Below are 27,368 nucleotides of genomic sequence, written 5' to 3' on the forward strand. Positions count from 1 at the left end.
TCCTAGTCGGATTTGTTTCCACTGTGCCATGACGGGAACTTTGCAAACTGTTATTAATAACATGTTCAAAATATCAGATGGGAGCCTGAATATGCCTCCTGATATATAAATGCTTTATTACCATACCCAATCACAACTGAACAGAAGAAAATACTGTGCAAGAAAATACGATTCTATTCTGCAATGCTTCCAACACTTGTAGAGGTCCCCAAAATCAACGCCAAGTTTCCTCTAGCAATTTTCATGTTGTATCTTAAGTAGGACCCAATCCTCCCGATCTCTTCTACTCCATAGCTTCAAATGGAAACATCAGTAGTTCATAACTGAATACCTATCACAGCAAAAAATGAATGCAAAACTTTCTAATTCAAACTTAGCCTCTGAAACCTTGTAATCGGTTCTCCAAAAGACCTCAGGCAGAACAGATTCCCTGTGATAGCAAATATAAATTAAACTATGACCGAAAAACTAAAACACTTCATAATGAACTCAGAGAATAATAAAACCTGCCACTCAGAGGCGAAGAGACATTCATCTGCCATTACAGCCACTACTATCACCCCCCTTTAATTTGGCTCCTAAGACTGGCTGAAGGCAGGGCCATGAACTGCCAGATGGTTTAGCATTAGAAACTAAATCCTCAGCCTCACTAGATAAAAGTTTTTTCTTTAATGTGAACGTTAGGTTGTAAAGACTCATCTGCAAAGGTTAGGAATCAGCCAAATATAAAAACTGTCCAAGAGAGGAAATGAACAAACACCCGGCCCCTCCCCAGGTCAGTAATCCTCCAAGACTCAGGGCCCTCCCACCCTCAGCATCCACACTGAACGCACCTGATTTTGTGTGCTCGCTCTTTGCAAGGCCACAGACAATGATACACTGTGTGACTCTGCGGATACAATGACTTTCCATAAAACAAACAAACAAATAAACAAAAAACAAGGAGTTCCCCTCATGGCTGAGCAGTAACAAACCCAGCGAGTATCCATGAGGATACAGGTTTGATCCTGGCCTCACTCACTGGGTCAAGGATCTGGCGTGGCTGTGGCTGTGGTGTAGGCCGGCAGCTGCAGCTCCAATTGGACCCCTAGCCTGGGAACTTTCATAGGCCACAAATGCAGCCCTCAAAAGACCAAAAAAATAGACAACGCCATGAGTTTTGTTTTTTTTCTTTTGGACTCCACTTCAAAATTGAGTCTGAGTCTGAGATCACATCATGATTCACTGACATATGCGGAAGTGGATACCGACTGTTAATAATCTCTTAAGATTGTCCTCATTAATCCTAAATCCCAGGGAACCAAAACTCATGAAATGGCTTCCAGTTTATCCACTGGTTTAGTCATTCCCCTGAGTGGGATGCAAAGACCAAGCCTACTTCGCTTCCAGCTTCAAATTCCACCTAAGCTGAGGGCATAATTTAAACCTATAAGGAGAAAGCGGAAAGGGCGTCACATTCGTAATGTACTGAAATGGGGAGGGGGGGAGAATTCTTATGATATAAGGGTTCAGTTTTCCAGTTATCGGGGTGGGGGAAGAAATAGGTTGTCATCTTTCATAATGTTGCCAATGGGTGTTTCCTTTCAGTCACGCTGATTTTAAAAAGAAGAAAAAAAAAAAGCCAAACACATCAAACACTGTCTCATTGAGAAGGATTTAGCAAACATGGTAACATTTGCAAAACCTGGATAAAACCAACTTTATATTTCAGAATATTCTTTTTCTTTAGACTTCTGGGGCTGGGGGAGGGGTTGTATTACACAAATATCATAGAAGAAACATGTTAACATAACCGGAAACATGCAGCTGTTGCAAGTTTGCTCAACCTGGTATCTTTTATTTTCCACCCGGCACCACCCACACCTTCCCCAGAGAGCAGCCGTGCCAGCCAGTGGCTGACAGAGCAAGACCAGGGGACGACAGCAAAGCGCCCCCCTCGCTCCCGGAGTAACTGGTGGTGTCAGATAACACGATGTCCAGGTACAGAATTTAATCAGATTGCGCGGCTGACGTTTCTGAGTGGAGGCTGACCTGGCAGTGCCCTGTTCCAAGACTCCTGTTGAGCTGGGATCCAAGATCTTAAGAGTATAGCTTGTCCCTCGTTCCCATGTGTTAAACAGTCAACACCCTCTGGGAATAGAGTGCACTTTTCATCATTTGGGTAGGAATTCTAGAGCATGGAAATGTCCTAATTTGCTATTGCTGCATCAGCATTAAGAGTCAGATTTAGGTCCTAGGGGAGAATAACAACACTTAGCACTTATACACCACGCTTTTCATCTTCAGGGGCCTTCACCACCTTAGGCAGCAATGTTCTATTTCTCTTAGCAAGACAAAGGAGGTCATTTCTAGTCCTTTCCACTCCCCTTCTTACACAGACACTCGCACGCAGCTGCTAGCATAGGGTGAAGCTCTCTCCCGCCTCCGAGATATGCACTGTTGGATCGCTCTCTTATTTTATTTATTTATTTTTTTAAGACATCAAATGTGAAACGTCAGGAGTTCCCATTGTGGCTCAGCAGTCACGAACCCGACTGGTATCCATGAGGACGTGGGTTCGATCCATGGTCTCATTCAGTGGGTTAAGGATCCTACACTGCCGTGAGCTGCAGTGTAGGTTGCAGAAGCGGCTCAGATCCTACCCTGCTGTGGCTGTGGTGCAGGGGGGCAGCTACAGCTCTGATTCAACCCCTAGCCTGGGAACATCCATATGCAGCTATGGGTGTGGCCCTAAAAAGACCAAAAAAAAAAGTCAATTTGCTTCCTTTAAAAATAAGTAAATAAATAAAACAACTTTTGGGTTTGTTTTTGTGTTTTCCTCTGACATGAAGGATGGAATCAGCACGCTGACTATCAGCTGCTGGAATCCATTCAGCATTACTGTGAGGGGTCCCGTATTTGACTTGGGTCTTCCCGCCTCCTGGTCGGTCTTCTGTGTCGTCTCTGGCCACTGAGGAGAGCTGAAGGCTCTGTCTTGGAGGATCCCGGAGGGTTCCGCCTCGTTCCCTGCTCAGCCCTCTGCTCTACCTCATCTCCATCCACTCCTGGCCCCAGGTGAGCCCAAGGAGTCTCATACATTTAAACTCCCCTCGGCCCCAGTTTATATCGCCACACAAGTCCGAAATTACAGACCAAATATCCATCTGCCAATTCAATATCTCCGTAACAAGTCTGCAAATAAACTCCTCAATTTTCCCCTTGAAACTGCTTCTCCCATAAGCCATTCTACCCTTCTAATTGCTTAGGCCAAAAACCTGGATTCATGCTTAATTTACTCCCCAGATCTAATCCATCAGCAATTCCTATGGGCTCTATTCAAATTAGATACAGAATCTAACCACTCCCTCCAACCTGCTGTCCTTTTTTTTTTTTTTTTTTTGGCTTTTTAGGGCCATACCTGCAGCATACAGAAAATCCCAGGCTAGGGGTTGAATCAGAGCTGCAGCTGCCAACCACAGCCACAGCCACAGCCACACCAGATCTGAGCCAAGCCTGCGACCTACACCACAGCTCACAGCAACACCAGATCCTTAACCCACTGAGCGAGGCCAGGGATCGAACGCACACCCTCATGCGTTGGGTTTGTTACCTTGGGGCCACAACAGGAACTCCTGCTCTCATCTTTAATCTAGAGTCTTGTTGAATAAAAGTGGTGAGAGTGGGCATCCTTGTTTTGTTCCAGATTTTAGCAGGAAGGCTTTCAGCTTTTCTCCATTGAGTATTACATTGGCTGTGGGTTTGTCATAAATGGCTTTGATTATGATAAGGTACATTCCCTCTATACCCATTTTGGTAAGAGTTTGTATCATGAATGGATGTTGGACTTTGTCAAATGCTTTTTCTGCATCTATTGAGATGATCATGTGGTTTTTGACTTTTGTTAATGTGGTGTATGATATTGATTGAATTGCATATGTTGAACTATCCTTGTGAACCTGGGATGAATCCCACCTAGTCGTGGTGAATGATCTTTTTTATATGTTGTTGGATTCGATTGGCTAAAATTTTGCTGAAAATTTTTACATCTATATTCATCAAAGATATTGGCCTACAATTTTCTTTTTTGGTAGTATCTTTGTCTGGTTTTGGTATTAGGGTGATGGTGGCTTCATAGAACATCTTTGGGAGTGTTCTTTCTTCTTAAACCTTTTGGAAAAGTTTAAGGAGAATGGGTATAAGTTTCTCTTTGTATGTTTGGAAAAGTTTAAGGAGAATGGGTATAAGTTCCTCTTTGTATGTTTGGTAGAATTCGCCTGTGAAGCCGTCTGGTCCTGGACTTTTGTTGTAGGGAGTGTTCTTATTACATATCCAATTTCATTTCTCACCTAGAGTCTTTGAATACCCTCCTACCTGGTCTCTCTTTGTTACTATCCTGCAACAGCTTACTTTCAACTCAGCAGCCTAGGTGATCCTTCCAATATAAGTCAGATCCCATCACACCTCTGCTGACAACTAGGGTTCCCCATCTCACTCAGAATAAAGCCTTCCTGGATGTGCTCTCACATGCCCACTCTTTACAGCACCACCTACCCTCCTCTCTGTGCCCCTCAGCCCACAGAGCACCCTCGGGCGTCAGGGCTCTGCACTTACTGCTCTCTCCACCCTGTTCCCCAGCACACACCTTCTCCTCCTTCAGGTCTCTGCTGCACTTATCACCTTCTGACACGTTACACATTTTATTGTTTTTACTTGCATACTGTTTGTCTTGCCCATAAGAAGTAATCGACCTGAAGGCAGAGTTTTGTTTTTGTTTTTTCAGTCAATTTTAGCCCACGCCTTGGACAGGGCCTGGCACATGGCAGGCTCTTGAAAGTACTTATTGCATGAATAAATGATGAACAAAAGTGTTTAGTATTTCAGGACATATACTAGCCTGACTTCTAAGCCACAGGCAAGCTGACATTTGTGATGCTGCTAGTGAGGGGTTCTTTTCCAAGGGGGAAAAAAAATCTCTTATTAAAGATTTTTGAAGCTATGAGTTTATACTAAGGTGGAAGATGGAGGTAATTATGGCATGTGTTGTCTGCCATATATGCTAAGGGTACAGACATTGGGTGTGGGTTTTTTTTTTTTTTTTTTGCCCTTTCCAGGGCTGCACCCACTGCACATGGAGGTTCCCAGGCTAGGGGTCTAATCGGAGCTGTAGCTGCCAGCCACAGCCATAGCCACAGCAACTTGGGATCCGAGCCGCGTCTGCAACCTACACCACAGCTCACAGCAATGGTGGATCCTTAACCCACGAGCAAGGCCAGGGATCAAACCCACAACCTCTTGGTTCCTAGTCGGATTCGTTAACCACTGCGCCACAGCGGGAACTCCCGGGGCTTTTTTTGATTGGTCATGACCTGCCTCCGGCCCGTCCTCATTCTATACACACATTGGGATGCTTTTGGAAAAGGGTGTCAGGATTAGAGACAGTCTATAGAACAGATTTTTTTCTCCCAACGGATAGCCAAACGGGATAAACAAGGATGAATTCTCTAATTGCTCTTTAATACAATTTTTTAGACTAAACTTCAGCTAGAAATTTAAAGGTGGAGGGAAGGACCAGCCCAGTCCTTCTAATGGGTTTTTGTATAAAATACTTGGAAAGTTCAAGCAAGAACCTTTTTAAACCAAATTCTCCAGGTAAACTAACCCATCTCCCACTTTACTAAAACTTGCTGAGGGATCTCATGCAAGTTTGCTCTTAAAAGACTCAGAGGAAAATAAATTAGAAGAGAATTGGAACATAGAATTAAAATGAAATCGTTATCAAAATGTAGAGCGAAAGGGAAGAAGGAGAAGACAGACGTCAGTGATGACAAGGCATGCGCGGAACAAAGAACCTGTATTCCTCCTTTTCAAGCAGGGAACAAATAAAGGAAGTATGAGCTGGTGGTGGCAGTGTGTCGGGGATGTTGGGAGTCGGAGAAATGTGGTCAAAGGGATGAGTAAAAGTCTGATGGCAGACCAAAGAGCACCTCCTACTCTTCATTCCTACCTCCCCACCCCGCGGCTTTCAAGGAAATGCTAGAGCAGAAGCCACCAACACGGCCCCTCTGGCTGCTGGATGCGTCACCATGCATTAGACCTCAAGAAGGTGCCCTCTTGGGTAGCCATGGCCACCGAGGCTGGATATGGCCCCTCTGGTTTGAGTGAGGCAATGGAAGAGGATAGACCTCACCAGTCTGAATGCTGTCCATTTACTAGGAATGCTTCTAGTGCCTGCAAGTGAGGTTGGGGTGTGACCTGAAGGGCCCACTCCCAGACTATGGGGGAAGCTGGCTGCAGGATCCCCACACATACCCGTCACAAAGTCATCACATGGCTAAGAACAACACTTGAAAGAGAAAAATACAAATTTCTGTGACAACAACAATAGGCCTCCTCAATTCCGCTTGCCTGACTATTTTAATTTTTAACATCTAATTATTCATACTCTTTTCAACCCACAAGGGATCAAAAGCAACTCACAAAAAATGCATAGCATGAAAATGTGTGTTTTTTTTTTAATTAAAAATCAGGACCAGAAGAAAGATAAACTAGAACTGAACGTCTAGTCTGTGGGAGAAGTAAAATGCTCATTAGAGTGTTCTAAAAAGTTCTCAGCATTGGCATCTCCTTGGCTTCGTGTTAGCCAAGCAGTCAAAGTGAAAAGAGAAACAGAACCAGTCACAGGCTTCTCATGTCCATGAGGAGAAAATATTTCAGTTCCTCAGGGGAAGAAAACTATTTCCTGGAATTTAGATCTGCAAGAATATCCTCCAATGGGGCTTCATGTAGGAGACCATGAGCACGATGCCAAGGAGAAGATCTGAAACTACGCCCATACCATGGGCTCCTAAAGCTGTTCTTGGAAAATGTCTTCAGAAAAATCAAGGGCATCCACTTCCACTAAAAGAATCCTATCAGAAATGAGGACGATAGGGTCCAAGGACATGCCTTTCTTGGAGTTCAGTTTAAGACGCCAAGCTTGAGTATCTTGAGGATTGAATGAACTTATTCTCTTGCTACATATGTCACATCTACCGGGAGAGCTAAATTTATGACTCGACCAGAGGAAACCTACTAGATCTTTTGGTTTCCTCTCTCCTTTGCTATTTTTCCCAGTTTTTAAAAATTTCTTTCTTTCCTTCCTTTTTTTATTTTATTTTGTGTGTGTGTGTGTGTGTGTGTGTGTGTGTGTGTGGCCATATCTGCTGCATGTGGAAGTTTCCCAGCCAGGGATCGAATCAGCGTCACAGCAGCGACTCAAGCCACTAGAGGGATGACACCAGCTCCTTAGCCCATGGTACCACGAGAGAATTTCTGAAAATCTAATGCTATTGCAATGAGATAGAGAATGTAGCATTGTTATTTAGGTAAAAATGTTAAGTGCTCAAAACAGTGTCTGGCAAATAAGTGCTACGTAAGGATCTGTTTTAAAAAAGAACAAAAGGCCCTTCGTGTCACTGGGCGAGGGGGATGGGGTGGGGCATCACCTCTGAATGACTACTTATAAATCAAATGAGTTGATTAAGATGTTATACCCCTCTTATAACCTTCACCTATTGTCAGGATTTTTCCTAAAGCCGCACAGACTGACTACAAGCCCTTGGCAATTTTGACGTGAGAATGTGACATGAAAAATCTGGTGGAGGGGATTATTATAATTTCACATGGAGGAAGATTCAAAGGTTTTGAAACACTTAGAGAAATATCAAAGCCTTTTAAAACGCTTTTCCGGATGGGACAGCTGGAACTTCAGAATCCATTAGGCTGTAGCTGGTGCTTCCTTTCAACTGACTTTCACAGTTTAACTCTCTGTTCATGGAATGTATCTAAGTTGTACATTTAGTACATTATTGGGCGTTCGATAATGATCTATCAAAACAATTTTAAAAAACACGAAAATCTTCAGTATCATTCCTATTTGTGACCCCATTTCCTTTCCTTAATCTGGCAAAGTGATTTTTTTTTAATTTTTTAAAATTTTATTTTGTTTTCTTTTTATGTCTGTACCTGTGGCATAAAGAAGTTCCTAGGCCAGGTGTTGAACTGGAAGTGCAGCTACCAGTCTACACCACAGCCACAGCAGCACCAGATCTGAGCTTCATCTGCAACCTACACCATATCTTGGGGCCACACTAGATCCTTAACCCACTGAGCAAGGCCAGGGATGGAACCCGCATCCTCATAGACACTAGTCAGGTTCTTAACCCACTGAGCCACAACAGGAACTCCCTTTTATTTTTTTAATTTTTATTTATTTATTTAACCATTTATTTATTCTTTATTTATTTTCATAGAGCTGCACCCTCAGCAAAGAGGTTCCTAGGCTAGGGGTCTAATTGGAGCTATAGCTGCCAGCCACAGCCACAGCCACAGCCACAGCAATGTGGGATCCAAGCTACATCTTTGACCTCAGCTTGGGGCAACGTCAGATCCTTTAACCCACTGCGCAAGGCCAGGGATCGAACCTGCATCCTCATATGAGTCAGCTTCTTAATCCACTGAGCCACAATGGGAACCCAAAGTGAGTTTTAAATACCAGCACAACATTGCAATAAAAACTGACTACATTTTGGAGGGAGTCATAAAGTGGATTTTCTACATTTGAAAGGACAAGTAACCCACACTTTCAGTTAACCTATTTGTTTCAGCAACAACAGATGTTCAACAATACAACCAGGAAGGAACTGTGAACCTGGTGGAGAGATACCAGGTGGCTGTGGAAATCAGACGGTGACAACCTGGGCCAAAAATCAGATGAAATCACCTGTCCTATGACTAGCATCATTCCATCGCTTGTCGCCTTACCACTTGACCCTTGCTTTCCACACTCACCACTCGTGAAAGGCTTGCTATTATTTAGCAAAAGTCAAACAACTAGTTTGGAATAGAAAAAAAAACTCTGGGAGTTTATCTGACTCAAGCTCAAGAATCAGGTAACTTTTGGGGCGGGGTGTTTGAATTTCATATTTCAGATATCTGCTTTTCTCATGATCTTCCTAGCTCAGGATTCTACCACAACCAAGAAGTCTTCAAAAAAAAAAAAAAAAAAAGAAGAAGAAGAAGACAACAAACACTTGCAACTGGATAAAAGGCCATGTGCGGGTCGCATCAGCACAATGGCAGTGCCACCTTCCCAAGAGGACGTTCCCAGCAGGCGTTAGAGCAGGCGCCTGCGCAGGTGAACCTACCCGCTTGCTGCTCTCTTCCTCCTGAGCCTTCCTGAACTCGTGCTCCAGGGAGCAGTCCAGCTCACTGAACAGCCCCACTTCCTCGCAGTTCTTCAGGAATCTCGTTGGGGTCGGAGTCTGATCTGTAAGCAGAGACCAAGGGATCAGAAACAGGATCCTTCCCTTTGCCACTTTGTCAGTGGCAAATAGGAGCTAAATTTACTAATCCCCTCCCCTCGCCTTGACTGCCATGCCGACGGGCCCTCCTCCATCATCTTCCAGCCCTTGAAAGAAAACGAGACTATGGGAGAGAATGAAACCATGAATCCCAGAGGCTGAATATGACGTGTAGAAAAGGGAAGGGAGGGGAGTTCCCGTCGTCGTGGCTCAGTGGTTAACGAATCCGACTAGGAACCATGAGGTTTCGGGTTCGATCCCTGCCCTTGCTCAGCAGGTTAACAATCCGGCCTTGCCCTGAGCTGTGGTGTAGGTTGCAGACACAGCTGCAGCTCGGATCCCGCGTTGCTGTGGCTCTGGCGTAGGCTGGTGGCTACAGCTCCGATTCGACCCCTAGCCTGGGAACCTCCATATGCCGCAGGAGCGGCCCAAAGAAATAGCAAAGACAAAAAAAAAAAAAAGAAAAGGGAAGGGAGGGCTTTGCCAAGCCTCCCTCTGGGCGACGTTAGGTGAGTTGGTCCCACCAACAGCCGTCGGGGTCTGAATGGTTTTTCTATACTTTGCAACATGTGAAATAACTTGTGTGTGTGAGTGTGTGTGTGTGTGTGTGTGTGTGTGTGTGTGTTTGCTTTTAAGGGCTGCACCCGCATCATATGGAACTTCCCAGGCTAGGGGTCGAATCAGAGCTGTAGCCATCAGCCTACACCACAGCCACAGCAACGCCAGATCCAAGCCACATCTGCAACCTACACCACAGCTCAAGGCAACGCCGGATCATTAACCCTCTGAGTGAGGCCAGGGATTGAACCGGAGTCTTCATGGACACTAGTCAAATTCATTACCGCTGAGCCACAACGGGAACTCCCTAAAATAACTTTTTTTAACTGGAAAATAAATGGATTAGCTAAAACAAGGCCAAAAAAATCTACAGAGTCGATGTGAAGGCTGATTTTAGACGGCTGAGAGGAAAAACAATTTTGTAAATTTTTATATCAAACAGAAAGAGAGAAACAAGCATTTGATTTCTTTTTCTTAATGGGGAATAAACACTTAGCAATTCTCTCTCTCATTTTGAGGTCACAGGAGGATGCTGCAAGGTTCCAAGTCAAACACATTCAGTTTCCATCCCTTGAAAATATAATTATTAATTTTGTTTTCCTTTGCTATAGCCAAAAGAATGTTCTGAGAAGACTCTTTAAAAGGAATAGAATTTCTTTCATAGTCTTGATGGTCTGGAGAGCTAACTACTTAAAAAACTGGACGATGTGAAGCCACCATTTGTGGCTTAATATTTATGCAGCATTTGCAGTTTATAAAATAGTTTCACACACCTTCTCCAGAATCTAGATCTCATAAGATCCTGTAAGGTAAGTAGGGCACAATTACACCTTTGCGATAATTTTTTTTTTTTTTTAGCTTTTTAGGGCTGCACTTGCAGCATATGGAGGTTCCCAGGCTAGGGGTCTGATCGGAGTTACAGCTGCCAGCCTACACCGCAGACACAACGCAAGCTCTGAGCCGCGTCTGTGACCTACACCACAGCTCATGGCAACACTAGATCCATAACCCACTGAGCAAGGTCCGGGGATCAAAGCCAAAACCTCATGGTTCCTAGTCGGACTTGTTTCTGCTGTGCCACGACAGGAATTCCAACCTTTGTAATCATTACAGACAGTCATCTTCCCTGGTAAAGGTGAACCTGAACAAAACTATAAACTGCTATTTCTCGGAAACAGAAGATGAAAAGAACCAGAGAGGACCACTTTCGACCGGAGAAGTCTGGCCCTGCCAATTATTTTGCAAGTGAAGAAAAACAAAGCCCCAAATGAGGAAAGGTCTTGCTCAAGGTTTCCCAGGCAGATGCAGCAAGACCAGAATTATAATGCAGGGCTTGGTGCTACTTCCATTAAGTACATGCATTTTTCCCACCTGAGCCTATGGCAGACACTGCTAGATTGATTGACACTTGTCCAGCTCAAGCCAAACTCAGTCTCAAATCTCCTTCCGCCCAGTCCTCTAAGCCGTCACCACCAGTCAATTGAAAAGTGCTCTCGAGTTGAAATTAATTTGCAATGTCTGTATTCTCTTTATAATTTCCCATATGACAAGAAACCAGAATCCTATTTACCTTTTTTAAGTGCCGCACCCATGGCATGTGGAAGTTCCCAGGCTAGGGGGCGAATCAGAGCTACCACTGCCAGCCTACACCACAGCCACAGCCATGTGGGATCTGAGCCAAGTCTGTGACCTACAGCACAGCTCCTGGCAATGTCGAATCCTTAACCCACTGAGCAAGGCCAGGGATTGAACCCACATCCTCATGAACACTGGTCAGATTTGTTGCACCACAATGGGAACTCCCCCTACTTACTTTTCTAAGTCACGAGGAGAGCAGTAAATCCCAGTAAATTATCTACAGAGAGTCAAAGAATATTTTAACACACACAAAGCTGAAAATGACTCGATATCTCCATTTAATCAGCCTTTCCAGGGCTGTCTGCTGATACCCCATGGGCAACGGGCTTTCCCTACCTGTTAAGCACTCAGATGGTTGACTTGGATTCCAGTGCCACAAAATACCCACCTGCATCTCCCCCCATTCTTAGCCTGATCTCCAAGATACTGATCTCTCTTTGCAGTATATAGAAAGCCCACCACAGGCAATCATAAATTGGACATTGCAGATAGAATATATGCAGAAGATTGAGTTTTACTAAAGATGGTTTTATTAGAACATTAATTAATTTACTAAGATACACATATATGCCTATACACCCAATACATACCTATATCAGGTATGTGTTATGTGCTTATAAAATATAAAATTAGTATTTATGCAGCATTTTACAGTTTACAAACATTTTCACCCACATGATCTAGAATCTAGATCTCACAAGATCCTATGAGGTAAGCAAGGTGTATATTATTATTATTATTATTATTATTATTATTATTATTATTATTTAGGGCTGCATCCACAGCATGTAGAAGTTCCCAGGCTAGGGGTCAAATGGGAGCTACAGCTGCTAGCCTACACCACAGCCACAGCAACGCAGGATCCAAGCCCCATCTGAGACCTGCGCCACAGCTCACGGCAATACCAGATCCCCTTCCCACTGAGTGAGGCCAGAGATTGAACCCCCATCCCTCATTATTACTGGTCAGATTCATTTCCGCTATGCCACAACAGGAACTCCAAGATGTCTATTATTTTGGAACTGGAGAAATAAGTGCTTTGCACAAAGTCACATGATTTGTAACCACCTTATCACTATTAGGTCTTTGCTCTCATTTTCAGATGTAATCCCTTCTCCACCTAAATCCTATGCTGTGCTCAGACTCTCCTCCCAGGTCCAAAGGTCTCTGGTGTATGTATAAAAGACAACATAAACAACTCAGAAATTTAGATTTAAAATTGTGTGACTTGGGGGAATTTACCTATATTCTCTGGACCTCATACTCATCTTTCAAATAAAGTTCTAAAGTTATACGATTCTGTGAATTCTAAAATCACTGGCTTAACTGGGTTCCCCTCAAAAGTCTTTGTCAGTAGACCAAAGAAACATACAACCATGTAAAGGACAGCTGAATGGGAACACAGGTAACAAACAGCTGGTTAGACACCAGAAATTAGGGCATAGGTAAGGGCTAGATGTATAGATAAAGGAGTTTTATGAACTGAAGGTATAAACAGACAAGGCCAGAGAATGGAAATAAAAGAAAGAGAGAAAGAATGCGTGTGTGTGTGTGTGTGTGTGTGTTGGGTGCTTATTCCATGCCAGGCATAATGCTAAGTAAGTTCTTTGCATGCATCATCTCATTGATTTTCAAACCAACCCACATTGGGTAAAAACTATATTCCCCATTTTACTTAAGGAAAGCTGAAACTCGCCTTGGGCACCATTTAGAAATTGAGTTGAAGCACTGTATCAGTAATTAACAATCCTAACAATGCTTGGTTCTTCTGAAAAATCTTGGAATCATTCATATCCATCACACAATAGAACTGCCCTACAAATCTACAGACTCTCTACTACCCGGCAGGAACATTTTTGTGACCAAAAAAACCTGAGAAAATATCACATAACAGAACTGAAATATTAGACCACTTGTCATCAACAGGAATTTAGTTTGCCAGGTTTTAATTTTCCTTTTATGCCTCTATACTTCTATGTTGGAGATTTACACGTTGCAGGCCACGATTCCGGGTAGAGAGAACAGTAATCCCAGAGGCTCCATAAGAGTTCTGAACTCTGAGACAAGTTCATGAGATGGTCCATGAAATTGAATTCAGGCTGGCATTTGAGGGCTCAAGCCCCAAGCAAAGCTGAGAGATGTTTTCTGTCTCCTTGAAAGCAAAATTATTCCCAGACACCAGCCTACACCCACAGATATCAGCAAAGGATGCTAAAGCAGCATGGCACAAGGATATAAGGGCACTGTCCATCACAATGAGCCTCTCTGCAGCAACAGGGAGACAAAAGCTAGCAGACAAGGGGAGCCATGGGCAGTAAGGACAGCTGGTTCCCTCAGATCCCCAGAGCAGAAGACCCAGAAGTGGGCCCCAGAATTGTAACCCAATGTAACTTTGCTGTATGATGCAGAGTGAGGGAAAAGCAAAACAGTTATCTACATCCACATTTGGAACAGATAAGGCACACTGTTCCTAATATTTAATGCATTTTTTTCTTGTGAATGAGCTATTCTTTCCAGTTACAACAGGAACCAGAAAATGGAGCTTAACTTTTGTTTTAACATTTATTAGAATTAATACAGGGACTCTAGTCATCTTTGATCCCACATGGTACCAGTTCCAAGTAAGCCAGGAAATGTGCAAATCTTCAAAAGGGGGGACAGCTAAATCTATCAGCAGCTTAACTAAAAGAGGCAGAGTTCCTCGGCCACATGAATGCCTTGTCAAATAACGATTTCAGCTGAAATTAGACCTGAAGTAGGTGGGTAATATCCATGGCCGTAAATTAAAATTCTTGTAAAAGGCACCTGATTTAGAACCAAAGGCATGCACCCGTAAGCTATGGCAGCAGCAATTTCTATGTCCTGAATAGCAGTGACTGATGCTCTTTCGGTGCATAATATCTAAGGTGTGCTCAGTAGTGACAGGCCACACTCCAAGGACTTACATGAACTGGTTCCACTGGGAACTCAGAGCTGAGATATCCTTTAAGGACTTTTGCCTCCCTTTCTTTCAGCGCTTCCACTCCAGGGAGGACCACCTACATGAGAGAAGGAGATAACCCCAAATCTCAAGCTAAAAGTTGGTAGCTTTTGAGTTTGAACTTGACCCGAGTTGAAAGTATTTTGTTGTTATTACCTCTGTAGATCTGCATTGGTGCTACAGAAACACCTGCGTGTTACCTTCTCAAAAGGATTTTGCAAAGAGCACAGCAGGTTCTCAGGAGACCCGGACACCCAGGGCCAATGCAAGGAAGAAATCGTTATCTCCTTGGGTACCTCTCTCATATGTCCTTGGGTATTTCTTTACCAATCAGATGTGAACGATTTGCACTAAAAGGGATAAAGTATCCTTTGTATAGTTTTTCATGGTTCAATACCTGGTGTCTTTCCTGGAATGATGAGTCTGTTTCTTGAAAACAGGAGCATCTTTCCATAGAATCACCATCTCTGTAAATAGAGGACATCGGCCATGCAGAGACCCTACTTGTATATCTGCCTAAAAGAGGCACAAATTTGGCATGAGCTAGGAATTCATCCACTATTTATATGCTGGGAAATCCTGCATTACATTACATCTGGGAAGGACCACACGTGTATGGCTAGAATGACTTGGAAGTAAAAGCAACTCACTAAGTTTTCCAATCAGTCCCTAGTCTGTCGAGCATCAAGTGCTTCAGCTCCAGCAAGTATGATTATGCCAAAGCCTAAATGACAAGCACAAAGCTCAAGCATGAAACCTGATTCTTCTTTTTAAAAGTGTTTAGTCTGCTCTACATTTAATAATAGGTTGCTGTCTTATTCGGTTTCAGAGCTGTGTTTGAGTTATATGTTTGTCTGTTTCATCTTCCTCAGTGATAAAAAAAAGGTAAGGTGACAAGTCATCAATCTAAAAAGAAAGAAAAGCAGAGTTCTCATCATATACCAAGGGGGAGAAATATGATTCCTCTAAGCAAGTTTTTTCCCTATTGGTCTGATATTCTCCTCTATGGTATTACTAAAGGATTAAGTAAAGTAATATTACATCACTTAGTATTAAATCGATGGTAGCTAGTAATACTATAAAAGCCTCACTATTCAGACCAGTTATAAGAAAGGTCAGTTTGAACTAACTACAGGGTATTATTGTAAAAGGCAATGCAGTTTGATTATGTGCATGACTCAAATTTGGCCAACAAAATGCGGCTAAATAAAATTCCTCACCAGTGCCACCAAATCAATAGTGAACAGTATTGGAATTGGCCTATATTTTTTCGTAAGGTTGGGGTACTCAGAAAAGGCTTTTTCTTGGAGACTTCTATTACTTTTTACGGTCTTATTTACCCCATGCATTGTTTAGCAAAAGCTTTCTTTAAAATATCCTTAGTCCCTACATGAATTTTTAATGAAGTCCTATTTAAGAGAGTTAACATTAAATGGATTTTAAAGTACATCATCCTTTATAAAAGCAATCATCAGCAACAACTGACAGAATTCCATGGAATTCTAGACAGGCTTCTTTGCAATAAATGTGCCTTTTATTGAGTGTGAATATACAATAGGAGGAATAGCGTCCTCTCCCTAACACTCACTTTTTATCTCCCTAACATCTGTCCCAAGAGGCAGGGCTACCATGGGACAGACCAAGGCAAATCTGATTTTTAAACAATAGCTGTGGAGTGCTTGAAAACTGACCCCGGACTGGGATCGTGATCCAGGTCCGTGAGAAGTGAAACACACTCTCACATATACTCTTGGGTCACGTGCTGGAATCCACTTATTGTCAAGGTGGAGAGCTGGTGGACCCTTGGAGAGGCTGTGAGTCCACTGGAAAATGTTCTGACGAGGGCCTTTCTTATGGCAGGCACATGGCTCCAGAAGACACAGATACGGATTTAAATTATACAAGTATATATTCCACACCAACATACTATCAGCCATGGCCCACCCCCAAGTGTTCCAACAGCAATCAAGCTTCAATTTCAATTCTCTTTAGAGGAGCTGAGCTGGTAAAATGGTTTGTAAACCCTGTGAAATCATGTCTCTGCTGGCCATGTGAACGAAAGGCTCAAAACCTGGCCTAAATAGTGGAAGCCTAAAGCTTAACATTTCCAATTCATCACTAATTGCCTGAGGTCTCCTATGCTCTTGGTCAGAAGGGACTGGCTCCCAGATTAAATAACCTGGAAGCCAGTTTTTCATATAGAAGAGGACCTCTGATGTACTCAGGCAAATTTTCAAAATTCTGTTTTGCTTGACCAACTAAAAACAGGAATGAGAAGCTGACATGTCCTCAATGTCAATAGCCACTTGTCATGATGAATGAAAAAAGCCTGATTTAAAAACACAACTCTTCATTCCTCTAAATGCTAGTGTGTTATAATCTCCTTCTAAAAACATTTGACTGTTTTTTTTCCATTTCATGACATTGAAGGGGTAATCCAATAATACAAGGAAAAAACAGGTTGGATTTATGTCCAAACATAAATACATATTAAAGACTTGACTGTAAACAAACAAACAAACAAAAATAGCAAAGCAAAAATACCCAGCAAGTAGCCTATTACAATTTGGTGTGGACAGTCTTGGCATAGGACATGCAGTTGACCTCAGCCCCTGGAGCTGGACTGGATAGCTCAGTATTCTGTCCCAGCAAGAAAATTCTGCAAGACTACAGACATGTAGAGAGGGTAGCAAGTTAAAAAATTTAGCACTTAATTTCACTGGGAGTATGAAATGGCCTCATACCAGCTTCAACAGAAAACCTGAGAAAGCAAAAGAAAATATGCTCTTGTATTATTCATGCTGTTTTTCCTCATTTATTTCTCCCTCCATTTTCTTATTCCAAGTTTGACATAATAAAAACTGGAGTGACTTTTCTCTCAATAATTCTCCACCTGGCACTGCCAGTTATTGGCTCCAACAGCCGCAAACTAACAAGAGTCTGGTAGGAACAACTGAAAAGCTGCAAGAGCTTCATGAAAAGCCTGTTCACAGGAAATCTATAGAAACGTCCGCATATCCTCAGCTACTTTTGTTCAGACCTTTAGATGGGGCTCCTTGTAGGGCCATCCCGGCAGCCCGCCTCAGTAGACGGCACAGTCTACTTCTCCTCACCCTCACCTCCCGCTCCACCACCAGGCAGCCTATTTTAGGGATCCTGTTTGGAGGAAAAGAAGGGTGAACTTACTGTTTTAATATTGGGAATTCCAACGTCTACAGCCTTGCTACTTGCATATGCATGTTCGTGACGGAACTGTAAGGTTACCTTATATGCGGATTCTATAGAACATGATGACAAAAACCAAAGAACAGACCGCCCTTCCTAACCCTTCTGGGCTTTTGTAATTCTTAGAAATTTGACTTCCTCTATCTCTGTTTCTACACTTAAGGAAAGACAAAAACTGTTTCTGAAGAGCCAGCTAGTTCAATAAAAACAGAGCAAGAGATCTGTGGTGGTGGGCCGGGGGAGAGGGGAGGAAAGAGGCCGCCTTTGAACTTGAGAGTCTTCGAAACCACAGGGGATCTATCTGCACTATGAACAAGTCACGGGCTGGATTGTGAAGAGGGATGGACGGTCCCATCACTGAGAGTATTTGATCCTATACACAAACTGATGAGGCCTGACAATGCAGTAGCTGGTGCACGTCAGAGGGTTAGGACTGTAGGATCAAAGGCCCTATATCTGGCCTCTTGGTGAGCTTGGGAAAGCTGCTCCCTCACCGATGCCTCTCCACCTCTATCGGTAAAATGTGGGCTTTCATAATACCCTGTCCACAAAACTCTTAGAGGCTTTGCTAATAACAGCGATAATAAAATACTTTCAAAATTTAACTGCCATAGAAATGCTCAAGTATATGAGCCAGTTTTGCCTGGCAGTCAGGTTCTCTCCTGATATCATTTAAAACATGTTTAGGGGCATATTATCTCTTTGATAATGGCAGGGAGAGAGTGGCTTGGGTAAAGTATCTCCAGCTCAAGAAGGGCAACAGAAAATGCTTCAATTACCCTGCTAGGGTGTATGAAACACTCTTTCTAAAATTCTTTCATTGGGTCACAAGAAGGCTGTGAAAGAGACCGGACAAATAAAATCATCCTCACTTTATGGAAAAAGAAACTGAAGCCCAAAAGCATGCACCATTTTGCTCAAGGTCATCCGACCAGGCTAGAGTTCACGTTTCCTCACTCTTTGCACTCTTTCTTTCTTTTTTAAGGTAAATTTCTTTCTTTAAAAAAATTTTTTTTCTGCTTTTTTAGCCACACTGTGGCATACGCAAGTTCCCAGGGCCAGGGATGGACTCCAAGTTGCATCTGCAACCTACACCACAGCTGCGGCAAAGCTAGACCCTTGACCCACTACTCCACAGTGGGAACTCCTCCTTGCACTCTTTCTAATTTACCACACTACCTCCTAAAATGGGAAGAAATGGCAATTAATTGAAGGATTATCATTATATTTATTCCTACGCACATTTGCTGAGCACTTGCAATACTTCCATGTATTATCTCATTTAACCTCCCAAGATGAAGCAGGTACTGATTCTTAAAGAAACCTGCACCTGAGTCCAGAAAGAAAATTCCTCCCACTGAAGTCACACAGCCTTTTTCCTTACAATGTTCATTTGATATACATGACAGGCAGCCCTCTATTCTAGCTAGGTCTGCACACACACATTACACGGCAATGTCCTCAAAAACACCAGGAATCACAACAGTCTTTGCGCCTCCATGGCACTCAGAAGAATGCAGTGTGCCTGCTAGGTGCTCAATCAATATTTGTTGCTTAAGTGGTTACAGGTGTGTGATTTTAAAGACTATTTATATGGAGCTAAGTTTCATAGTAATAAATATTTCACATTCCAGAAAATAAGAAGTCTTAGCTCTCTAATTATTTGAGCGAACACTCCATTAGCTGATTACTTTTCTGCTTACCATTATTTTAAGCCTCCGCTATACCTTGGAAATGTATATTTTCAAAGTGCTGAATTTGCCAGTGGAGATCACCCCATCATGTAGAATAAGTATCTCACAGGTGGCTAATGTGACCACCCAAAGCCTCTTTGCCTGATGGCTCCTTACCTGATAACATATTGTCTGTTTTTATTGAGGGAAACTTCAAAGTCATTTCATGCTTGTGCCTATGAATCATCAGATGGTCCTCTGTTGGGAAGCGCTGTCAATCAAACAGAAAAAAAAAAAAAGGGAGAGAGGAGAGGATCCATTCAGTTTTGTAATATATATTTGCCATTATAGAGAAAAAGATTCAATCAGCATTGCAAAAAAAACCATAACAGGCAAAACAAAAAACTAGCTCTAAAAAAGTGTGAAAGTATGGTAAATAAAATGACAAATTATTTAATGCAAGCACATATATGTTCATGTCAGACTCCTGGAAAGAATTACATGTCATGCTTATTTGACATATATATCTACAAATGTACACCGTGGCATTTACATAGTATGTTTCCGTTTATGAAGACCTAGCACACTGATCATCTGCTTAATTATAATTATACGTATGATTTATAGTAATGTGACAAATTATTTTTAGTGTTCTTACTGTGTACAGTGTATTAAACCAACATTTTATTTTTGATTTTCAGAGAATGATATTACTGTTGTCAAAAATGCTGCACCCCAATATTTTCAGCTGTCTGGCTTGCGGTCATACAGTGAGATTGGATTTCCTAGCCCTCTTGTGGTTGGGTGGGGCCATGTGAGTAGTTCTGCCCATTGAGTCATGAATGGAAGTGACATGTTACACAAATGTGAACATCTGTTTCCAGGTGCAAGACCCTCTCCGCTTTGGCATGAATCTCTGAAGGATTATGAAGAGCATCTCTGAATTCTGAAGGATTATGAAGTCCTCCCTGCCAATCTAAAATGTATGCTTGGATAACTGAAATGAGCCTTTGTTGTTTAAAATCACTGAAGCTTCAGAGTAATGTGTTACTGTTGCAGATCCCAGCCTATCCTGACTCAGACTAGCACATTTTAATAATTAAATGTCACAGAGTATCTGCTTTATCAAACTCAAATGAAAATATAACAAAAGACACAAAATCTGCTGAATATTTCTGAATCTTTGACAAAAAATTTTGTCGCTTTTTGTTTTTGTCACTTTTTGTTTCCAATCTAGAAAATCAGTGTCCTAGGACCTCAGGATAGCTATTATAAATTTCAATTACCATTGTATATTAAGGCAGAAATCTTTTCTGCAAATGATTTGCATGCAAACGAGGGAATTCACTGGACGAAATCCTCTGGAATATTCTAAATGCAGTTATTCAAATAAATATCACTTATCTCTTTATCATTTGTATACTACAAGGTGGAGAGTACAGAAGTTGTAAAGCTTGGTGATTATGCCTTATTTCTGAAGTCTTCATACATGTAGGTTTTTACTGAAGTATCACCTATTCTCTTGGTCCTCTGTAATACTGTAGTAGAATGACTACATCAAATAGGTGATACCATGTGTGGCTTAGACACATAGGTTAAATTTCTTAGTCTTTCTGTCAAAAGCCTTATAATTTTTTGCGTAATACATAATCAAAAAAGAACACGGTAATAGCCTTCATTTGCTGCCATTGTGGGCTCCATAAAATAATAGCCTAAAATAGAATATAAACAAGAATACTTTTTTATACTAACAATAATTTCCATAATATCTCATGTTAACTACAATTACCTTCCAAAAGACATAATGTATCTGCGATTTTTTTTTAATTTGGTAGGAAAACAGCAACAAATTGTAAATAAGCCAAATGTACAGTAGAGCTGAGAGAGGCCACTTGGAACTTAACACGTGGTTAATACAGAGCGCAAAGGAACGGTGAAATTAACAGTGGACTTTGTGAGATCAGAAAGAGCAAGAGAAGTTTGTCTTTATTTCTGGGACAAAGCTAATATATAAGGAGCTGTAACATACAAACAAAAAACCTCCCAGGTATTATAGGCGACTCTTTTTTTTTTTTTTTTCCCACTGTACAGCAAGGGGATCAAGTTATCCTTACATGTATACATTACAATTACATTTTTCCCCCACCCTTTGTCCTGTTGCAACATGAGTATCTAGACAAAGTTCTCAATGCTATTCAGCAGGATCTCCTTGTAAATCTATTCTAAGTTGGGTCTGATAAGCCCAAGCTCCTGATCCCTCCCACTCCCTCCCCCTCCCATCAGGCAGCCACAAGTCTCTTCTCCAAGTCCGTGATTTTCTTTTCTGAGGAGATGTTCATTTGGGCTGGATATTAGATTCCAGTTATAAGTGATATCATATGGTATTTGTCTTTCTGGCTCATTTCACTCTTTTTAAAATTTATTTTATTTTATTTTTTAGTCTTTTTAGGGCCACTCTGACAGAACGTGGAGGTTCCCAGGCCAGGGGTCAAATGGGAGCTATAGCCACAGGGTAAGAACCGCATCTGAGACCTACATCACAACTCACAGCAACGCAAGAGCCTTAACCCACAGAGCAAGGCCAGGGATCAAACCTGTGTCCTCATGGATACTCGTCAGATTCATTTCCACTGAGCCATGACGGGGACTCCCTATAGGTGATTCTGGATAGATCAAAGGTTCTTTATAATGAGGGGAAAAGGCGGGGGTGGGGGTGGGAAATCCATCCATCACCTTCAACACAGCACAAACACTCATAATCCATATTTACTCCCCATCCAATTCCCAGCCATCCTTCCTTCTCCATGCTGATTTCCAGGCTATGGAACGTCACTACGGTAAACGCCAGGATTCACTCTGATTCCCTAACACCCTACCAGGAGACCAGGGAAATCACTGGCCAACTACTACAATCCTCTCAATTTTAATACCTCTTCAAGCGAAAGATGCTCATATTTTTATAATAGCTTGTCAAGGAAAAGAAACTGCCATGCTGTGGCTGTGGTATAGGCTGGCAGCTATAGCTCTGATTCGATCCCTAGCCTGGGAACTTCCATATGCCACAGGTCTGGCCCTAAAAAGCAAACAAACAAACAAACAAAACAAGAAAAAAGCAAAAAGAAAAGAAACAGGTCTGCATTAAATAACGACATAAAATTTTAGAAACATCTTTACATTTGAATTTAGTGGGGGTTGAGGGAAGAGGCTTAGAATTCACTTTGAAACCAAGAAACTATGTAAATTCTTAAATCTCATGTTTGTCCAAATCTTTCTTCAGGCCAGGCAGCCTCCTCAAGGAAATGTCCTGCTCCCTCACTAAAATTCAAGGTCATTCGAAATGCACCCCTTCAACCTTGGTTATCTCCTCCATCACAGAACTGGCGTTAACTTCATAGGTTCCATGCCCGTCGCCTCCTGTCTCAGAGGAATAAGCTCCCCCACCGCCTCAGCAGAATCCTCTACAGCCCAGATCTTCGAGGGTTTGGCTCCAACTGTGGTCCTTTAAGCCAGCATGCTCCCTCCTCCCTGCCCTTAACGAAATCCACCCTGGCAAGCCTTTATTCTAAAAAGAAGCTCTTTCAAGCTGCTTCCTTCTCAGGCCACCATTATATGACTCTGCTTCCCGTCACTCCCTAGCACTCTTGAAAGAGACCTCTATGCTGGCCACCTCCACTTCCTCACCACCCACTCCCTCCGTAATCCCTTCCAATCTGGCCCCCGTCTGGACTCCTCTCATAGGTCGCCGGCAAGTGCCCAACTGCCAAACCCAGCTGCCCCAGCTCAGGCCTCTTGCTGTCCCAGCTCGAGCAGCATCCGACACCAGTGACTGTGCGTCTGTAGCATTTATTTATTTATACCCTGCCTGATTCCAACAAGGAGACAAGACGGCTTAAAGCAATGCCTGAACCAGAGTGGGAGAGCATCATTTAGAAGTAATGCCCACAAGGGAAGGGATCCCAAAAGCAACAAGACAAAAGCCAAAATGCAGGCCACTGGGCAGTCATTCTCAACCGGAGACAAGCTGCTTCCCAAGGGGACATTGCCTGGATACGTACACGATTTTCCCCAAGGGGAGTGCTATGGGGAACTAATAGGAAGAGGCCAGGGATGCTGCTCTGACTTATCTAAAGGTTGGATGCGGCTGAAGACCCTGCTCCTCAAAAGGCTCTCCTCTACCATCATTCATGACCCTGGACCTGGAATCGGAGCTCACCATGAACTCTCTTTGGCCTTTGGTAAGTCTCTTGAGGGTCCCATTCCCTTAAACGTCCCTTCCACAGAGGGACCCCCATTATCCTCCCCAAGCAAAGTAAATCCTCCTATGATATTCTTCAAGACGGCCTGTGCTCTTCCATCATGGAAAACTGCAATTCATTAATTGATGAATGGATCACATGGTTACACATGTGATGCCTGGGCTAGAAGCTCTGTGAAAGCAGGGATACAGGTGTTTTATGCACAGAGCAGAACCCCGCCCCCCGCCAAAAATGTGCTGAGTGACTCAAACTGAACAAAACTTAATGTCACATTCACACAGCCAAAGCAAAGCCAACTGCACAAATGGTCAGATTCTTTCTGGCTATTTAGACTCCTCCTTAAGGAAACGAAGTGGAAATCAGTTTTAACTTAGATAAGGCAATTTTCTGCATTCACAATGAAGGGTCTTGGTCTAGCAGAAGTTTTGCCAGGACTTCAACCTGTATTTTCCCAGTGTTTTCTATTTCAAAATGACCTCCAAAACCAGGTTGCCAAAAAACAGTTGAAATTCAAAAGCATTTTCTCTACTGCTTTTCTTATTTATAGGTTGAAAACCAACATTCACATGAAAACCCCCAGCAGAATCGGCCAAAACCCAAGCAAAGGACTGGTTTCTCAGCAGGTGGCTAATGTCACCAGTGGCACTAGCAATAATATTTCATGTTTCCATGGCATTTTCCTTCCAGGAGGCTTCCAGAACCCTCCTCAAACTCTGAGGAGAGACAGAATAAAAAGGATCCTCAGTGGACATCACCTCTCACTGACTCCCAGATTTTGCTCCATGCTGTGCCTCCAACCCTACCGAGTAAACAGGTCAAAGAGTGGGGCTTCGTTCCACTTAAAACTACGAGACACTTTAGGGGAAGAGAGCATCACTACCCACATGGCTGCACTCTGAGTTCTAAGCTTGTCCTACATCCCATAAAACAAAGATCCTGGCAGGAGAGCAACAACCATGTTGAGGACCTTTTCCCATGGCTACAACTTGGAGATACCTAAAGGGTCAAGTACAGAAAAAAGTCACCAGCAAGTTCCAAAGGGAAAATGCCAAATTCTGACTTTAGGTGGTGGATATTTCCAATTTCTTTCAAAGAGATGGGTTCTAGTACAACAGTTGTGGCAGCCGTCGTCACAGCAACAGTGGACCTCAGTTGAGCACAATGCGCAGGTCCTAGTCTAAACACTACATACACAGCACCTCATCTAATCCACTTGATGGAAGCCATCGGAGGCTAAGAGAGGGTTAATCCAGCACAGCAGGCCAATTTCCTCTCAAGTTTAGATAAATGAAAAACTGTAGGCTCCAGAAGAGTTATAGGAGGGTTATTTTACACAAATGGGAAAACAAAACAAAATCGAATTCTGTCTCTGATGGTGAACTATTTTACCAGCAATCCAATGGCCTAGGATTCAAGTGGCTCTTGTCAAAGCAGGCACCCTCTGCCCCTCTGTCTGAAATAACAGTCCTGAACATCTGGCGGGCAGGATGCGGCTGGCTGACTTCCAGGGGAAAGTTATAGGTGGAAACGGCCAGCGCCGAATTTCAGAGGCTGTGAGGGAAGGTGTCCCATTCCAAGTGGAAGATGGTGATGATGCTGATGACAGTGAGCGGGACTTTGAGGATGTCTTGGTGAAGAAGAACAGCCAGCGGCAGGCATGACCGCCAAGGGAGAGTTGCCTCCCTGTAGGAAGGCAGGTGCGCCCCCTGCAGGCCAGAGCAGAGCCCCCCCCCCCGCCCCCCCAACACACACACACACTCACCTGGGAGCAGCCGGGCGCACTGCAAACAAACGGCCTCTCCTGCTCCAAATTCATCTTGGATTCCTCATAAATCTGAAGGGTCAGGGGAAGAGGGAGGAAGGAAAACAGACATCCATGAATATCTCCTGCCTCTATCTGAGAAACACAAGAAAGGCAATGGCTCAGAGCCCCCTCCTATGCCAATTCCCAAATTAAAGAAGAAAAACATTAACATGAAAAACAGGTCTTGCTTTGCTGAAGTTCATTAGGCCCCCTGCAGTCCAAGTTCCTATGATGTGTTCTTGAGCGATATCTTCCGTACTCTGAAGAAAAATGCCTACTAAATGCCATGAAAAATTTCTGTTGCAGCAGAAATTCTGCCTGTGGAAATAACACTTGGTGGGTGTTGCTACCAGGTAAGACCCCCACCTGTGCAGGAAGATTCCAAGGTGAAGTTGGCGCCCGTCCTTTGGGGTTGGCTATGTACGAGAGTAAGAGAAGGGGCAGTTACTGGACAATTTTCAGTGTGAGGACCAACCCTGAGCATCAGGTCAAATGCTTCGCCCATGCTGCTTCAGTCTGAACAAGGGACACAAGGTAGCCCTACAGCCAGCTCAGCAAATGACCCTGGTGACAAGCCACGGTCTTAAATTCCCTTTCATCTCAGGTATTTAATGATGCTTCAACAAAAATTATCCAAGTTAGGGAACAGTAACGAGGAATCAGAAAACGCGAAAAAAAAAAGCATTACCTTAAGTATTTCCTTAATTTGGTTTACTACGAGGATTTGAAATTAAAATTACATTAAGGCAACTGCCCCTCTGATCTAGATAAGTTATCTGGAATAAGGTAGTTGCATAGGGAAAAACCTTATGTTATGATCGCAGACATATGTTAAATTATAGCGTGGTCTTTTCTTTCTGTGGGAGTTTCTTTTGCTTTCTGTCGGAGTTAGGTTCTAACATAAGTTCAATAAGCAAAAATTGAGTGTAATCAAAATTACCTTTGCAAATCCCCCCCAAAGCTGATAAAAGTACAGTATACATGATTGTGTGGTTTCTAATCTATACAGAAACAAACTTTGCCTGAAATATCACAAGAAGTATGAGACAACTGAAGTTGAACAATTTAGTTTTCTAAATCATACTTTTCTTTTCATTGATTTTGGAATTGAGTTTAAATAAGCTCCATGTGCTGCTGGTGGGACATGGGTTCATTACAGAACTAAAACCTACTGCTTTGTCTCTGAATGAAAGAAATGATTTGCTTCCTTAAAATGCTACTTGTAAGTTATCCCAAAGGAGTCCAATCGCCTTCGCCCTCGAAGGAGGGAACTCTGCTTCATTCCTAGAATAGCTACCCTTCATCCAAGAAAACTTCTATCATCTTGGACAAAAAAAAGAAAATACAATTGCAATGTGTATGTCATTACACCCCTCCCCCAAACACTAATACATCCATGTATAGTCTTGGAGAAAGAGAGGCATATTTTCGCTTTTCTGAAACACAGAGTGAAAAGATTTGTCTGAGGTAACACTCCCCATTCAGACCTTAAAAACAAAACAAATATAAAAATGTAAACTCTCTTCGCACCACTCTTCCTCCTCCTCATGTAATTTTCACCGAGTAATGCCCTTTTCATGCTCCATTCGGAATGACCGGCAGCCTAGCGAGGCTGTAATGGAGCATCCTTTTACAGCTTTCCTGTATCAGGCACGTGGTTTAAACTTTTTTACTCTATTATACTTAGAAGAAGGAGAAACATGCAGATATCATTAGAAGCTTTCCACTTGCCCCTGTCTGCGGAAAGTCATGAGCAACCAAAATGACCTCTCGTATCTCCTTATTCACTGGTGTTTGCCATCGCTTGTCACAGAGCATCCTTCCTCTCCCCTGTGAGTGCTGACAACTTATTTCTAAGCCTCCGCATAAAGGGTCACTTTAAAGCTGAGAAAATGATTTTGGTCCAAGATAGAA

The 27,368-nt window shown here is 42.8% G+C and overlaps 1 protein-coding gene across 2 annotated transcripts in view; it reads right to left on the minus strand.

Annotated features, from left to right (window-relative positions):
* The window catches only part of CREB5 (cAMP responsive element binding protein 5), a 412,742-nt gene that overhangs the window by 310,567 nt on the left and 74,807 nt on the right, over positions 1 to 27,368 (minus strand). For both annotated transcript variants that reach the window (XM_047763738.1, XM_047763736.1), the window contains exons 2-4: positions 25,413 to 25,484; positions 19,572 to 19,665; positions 9,165 to 9,286 (exon numbers count right to left, since the gene is read on the minus strand). In XM_047763738.1, the coding sequence (XP_047619694.1) occupies positions 9,165 to 9,286; positions 19,572 to 19,665; positions 25,413 to 25,466 (270 nt within the window). In that variant the 5' untranslated portion in view covers positions 25,467 to 25,484. The remainder of the gene's footprint in view (positions 1 to 9,164; positions 9,287 to 19,571; positions 19,666 to 25,412; positions 25,485 to 27,368) is intronic.

This window comes from Phacochoerus africanus, chromosome 16, assembly GCF_016906955.1.
Source record: "Phacochoerus africanus isolate WHEZ1 chromosome 16, ROS_Pafr_v1, whole genome shotgun sequence".
NCBI lineage: Eukaryota > Metazoa > Chordata > Mammalia > Artiodactyla > Suidae > Phacochoerus > Phacochoerus africanus.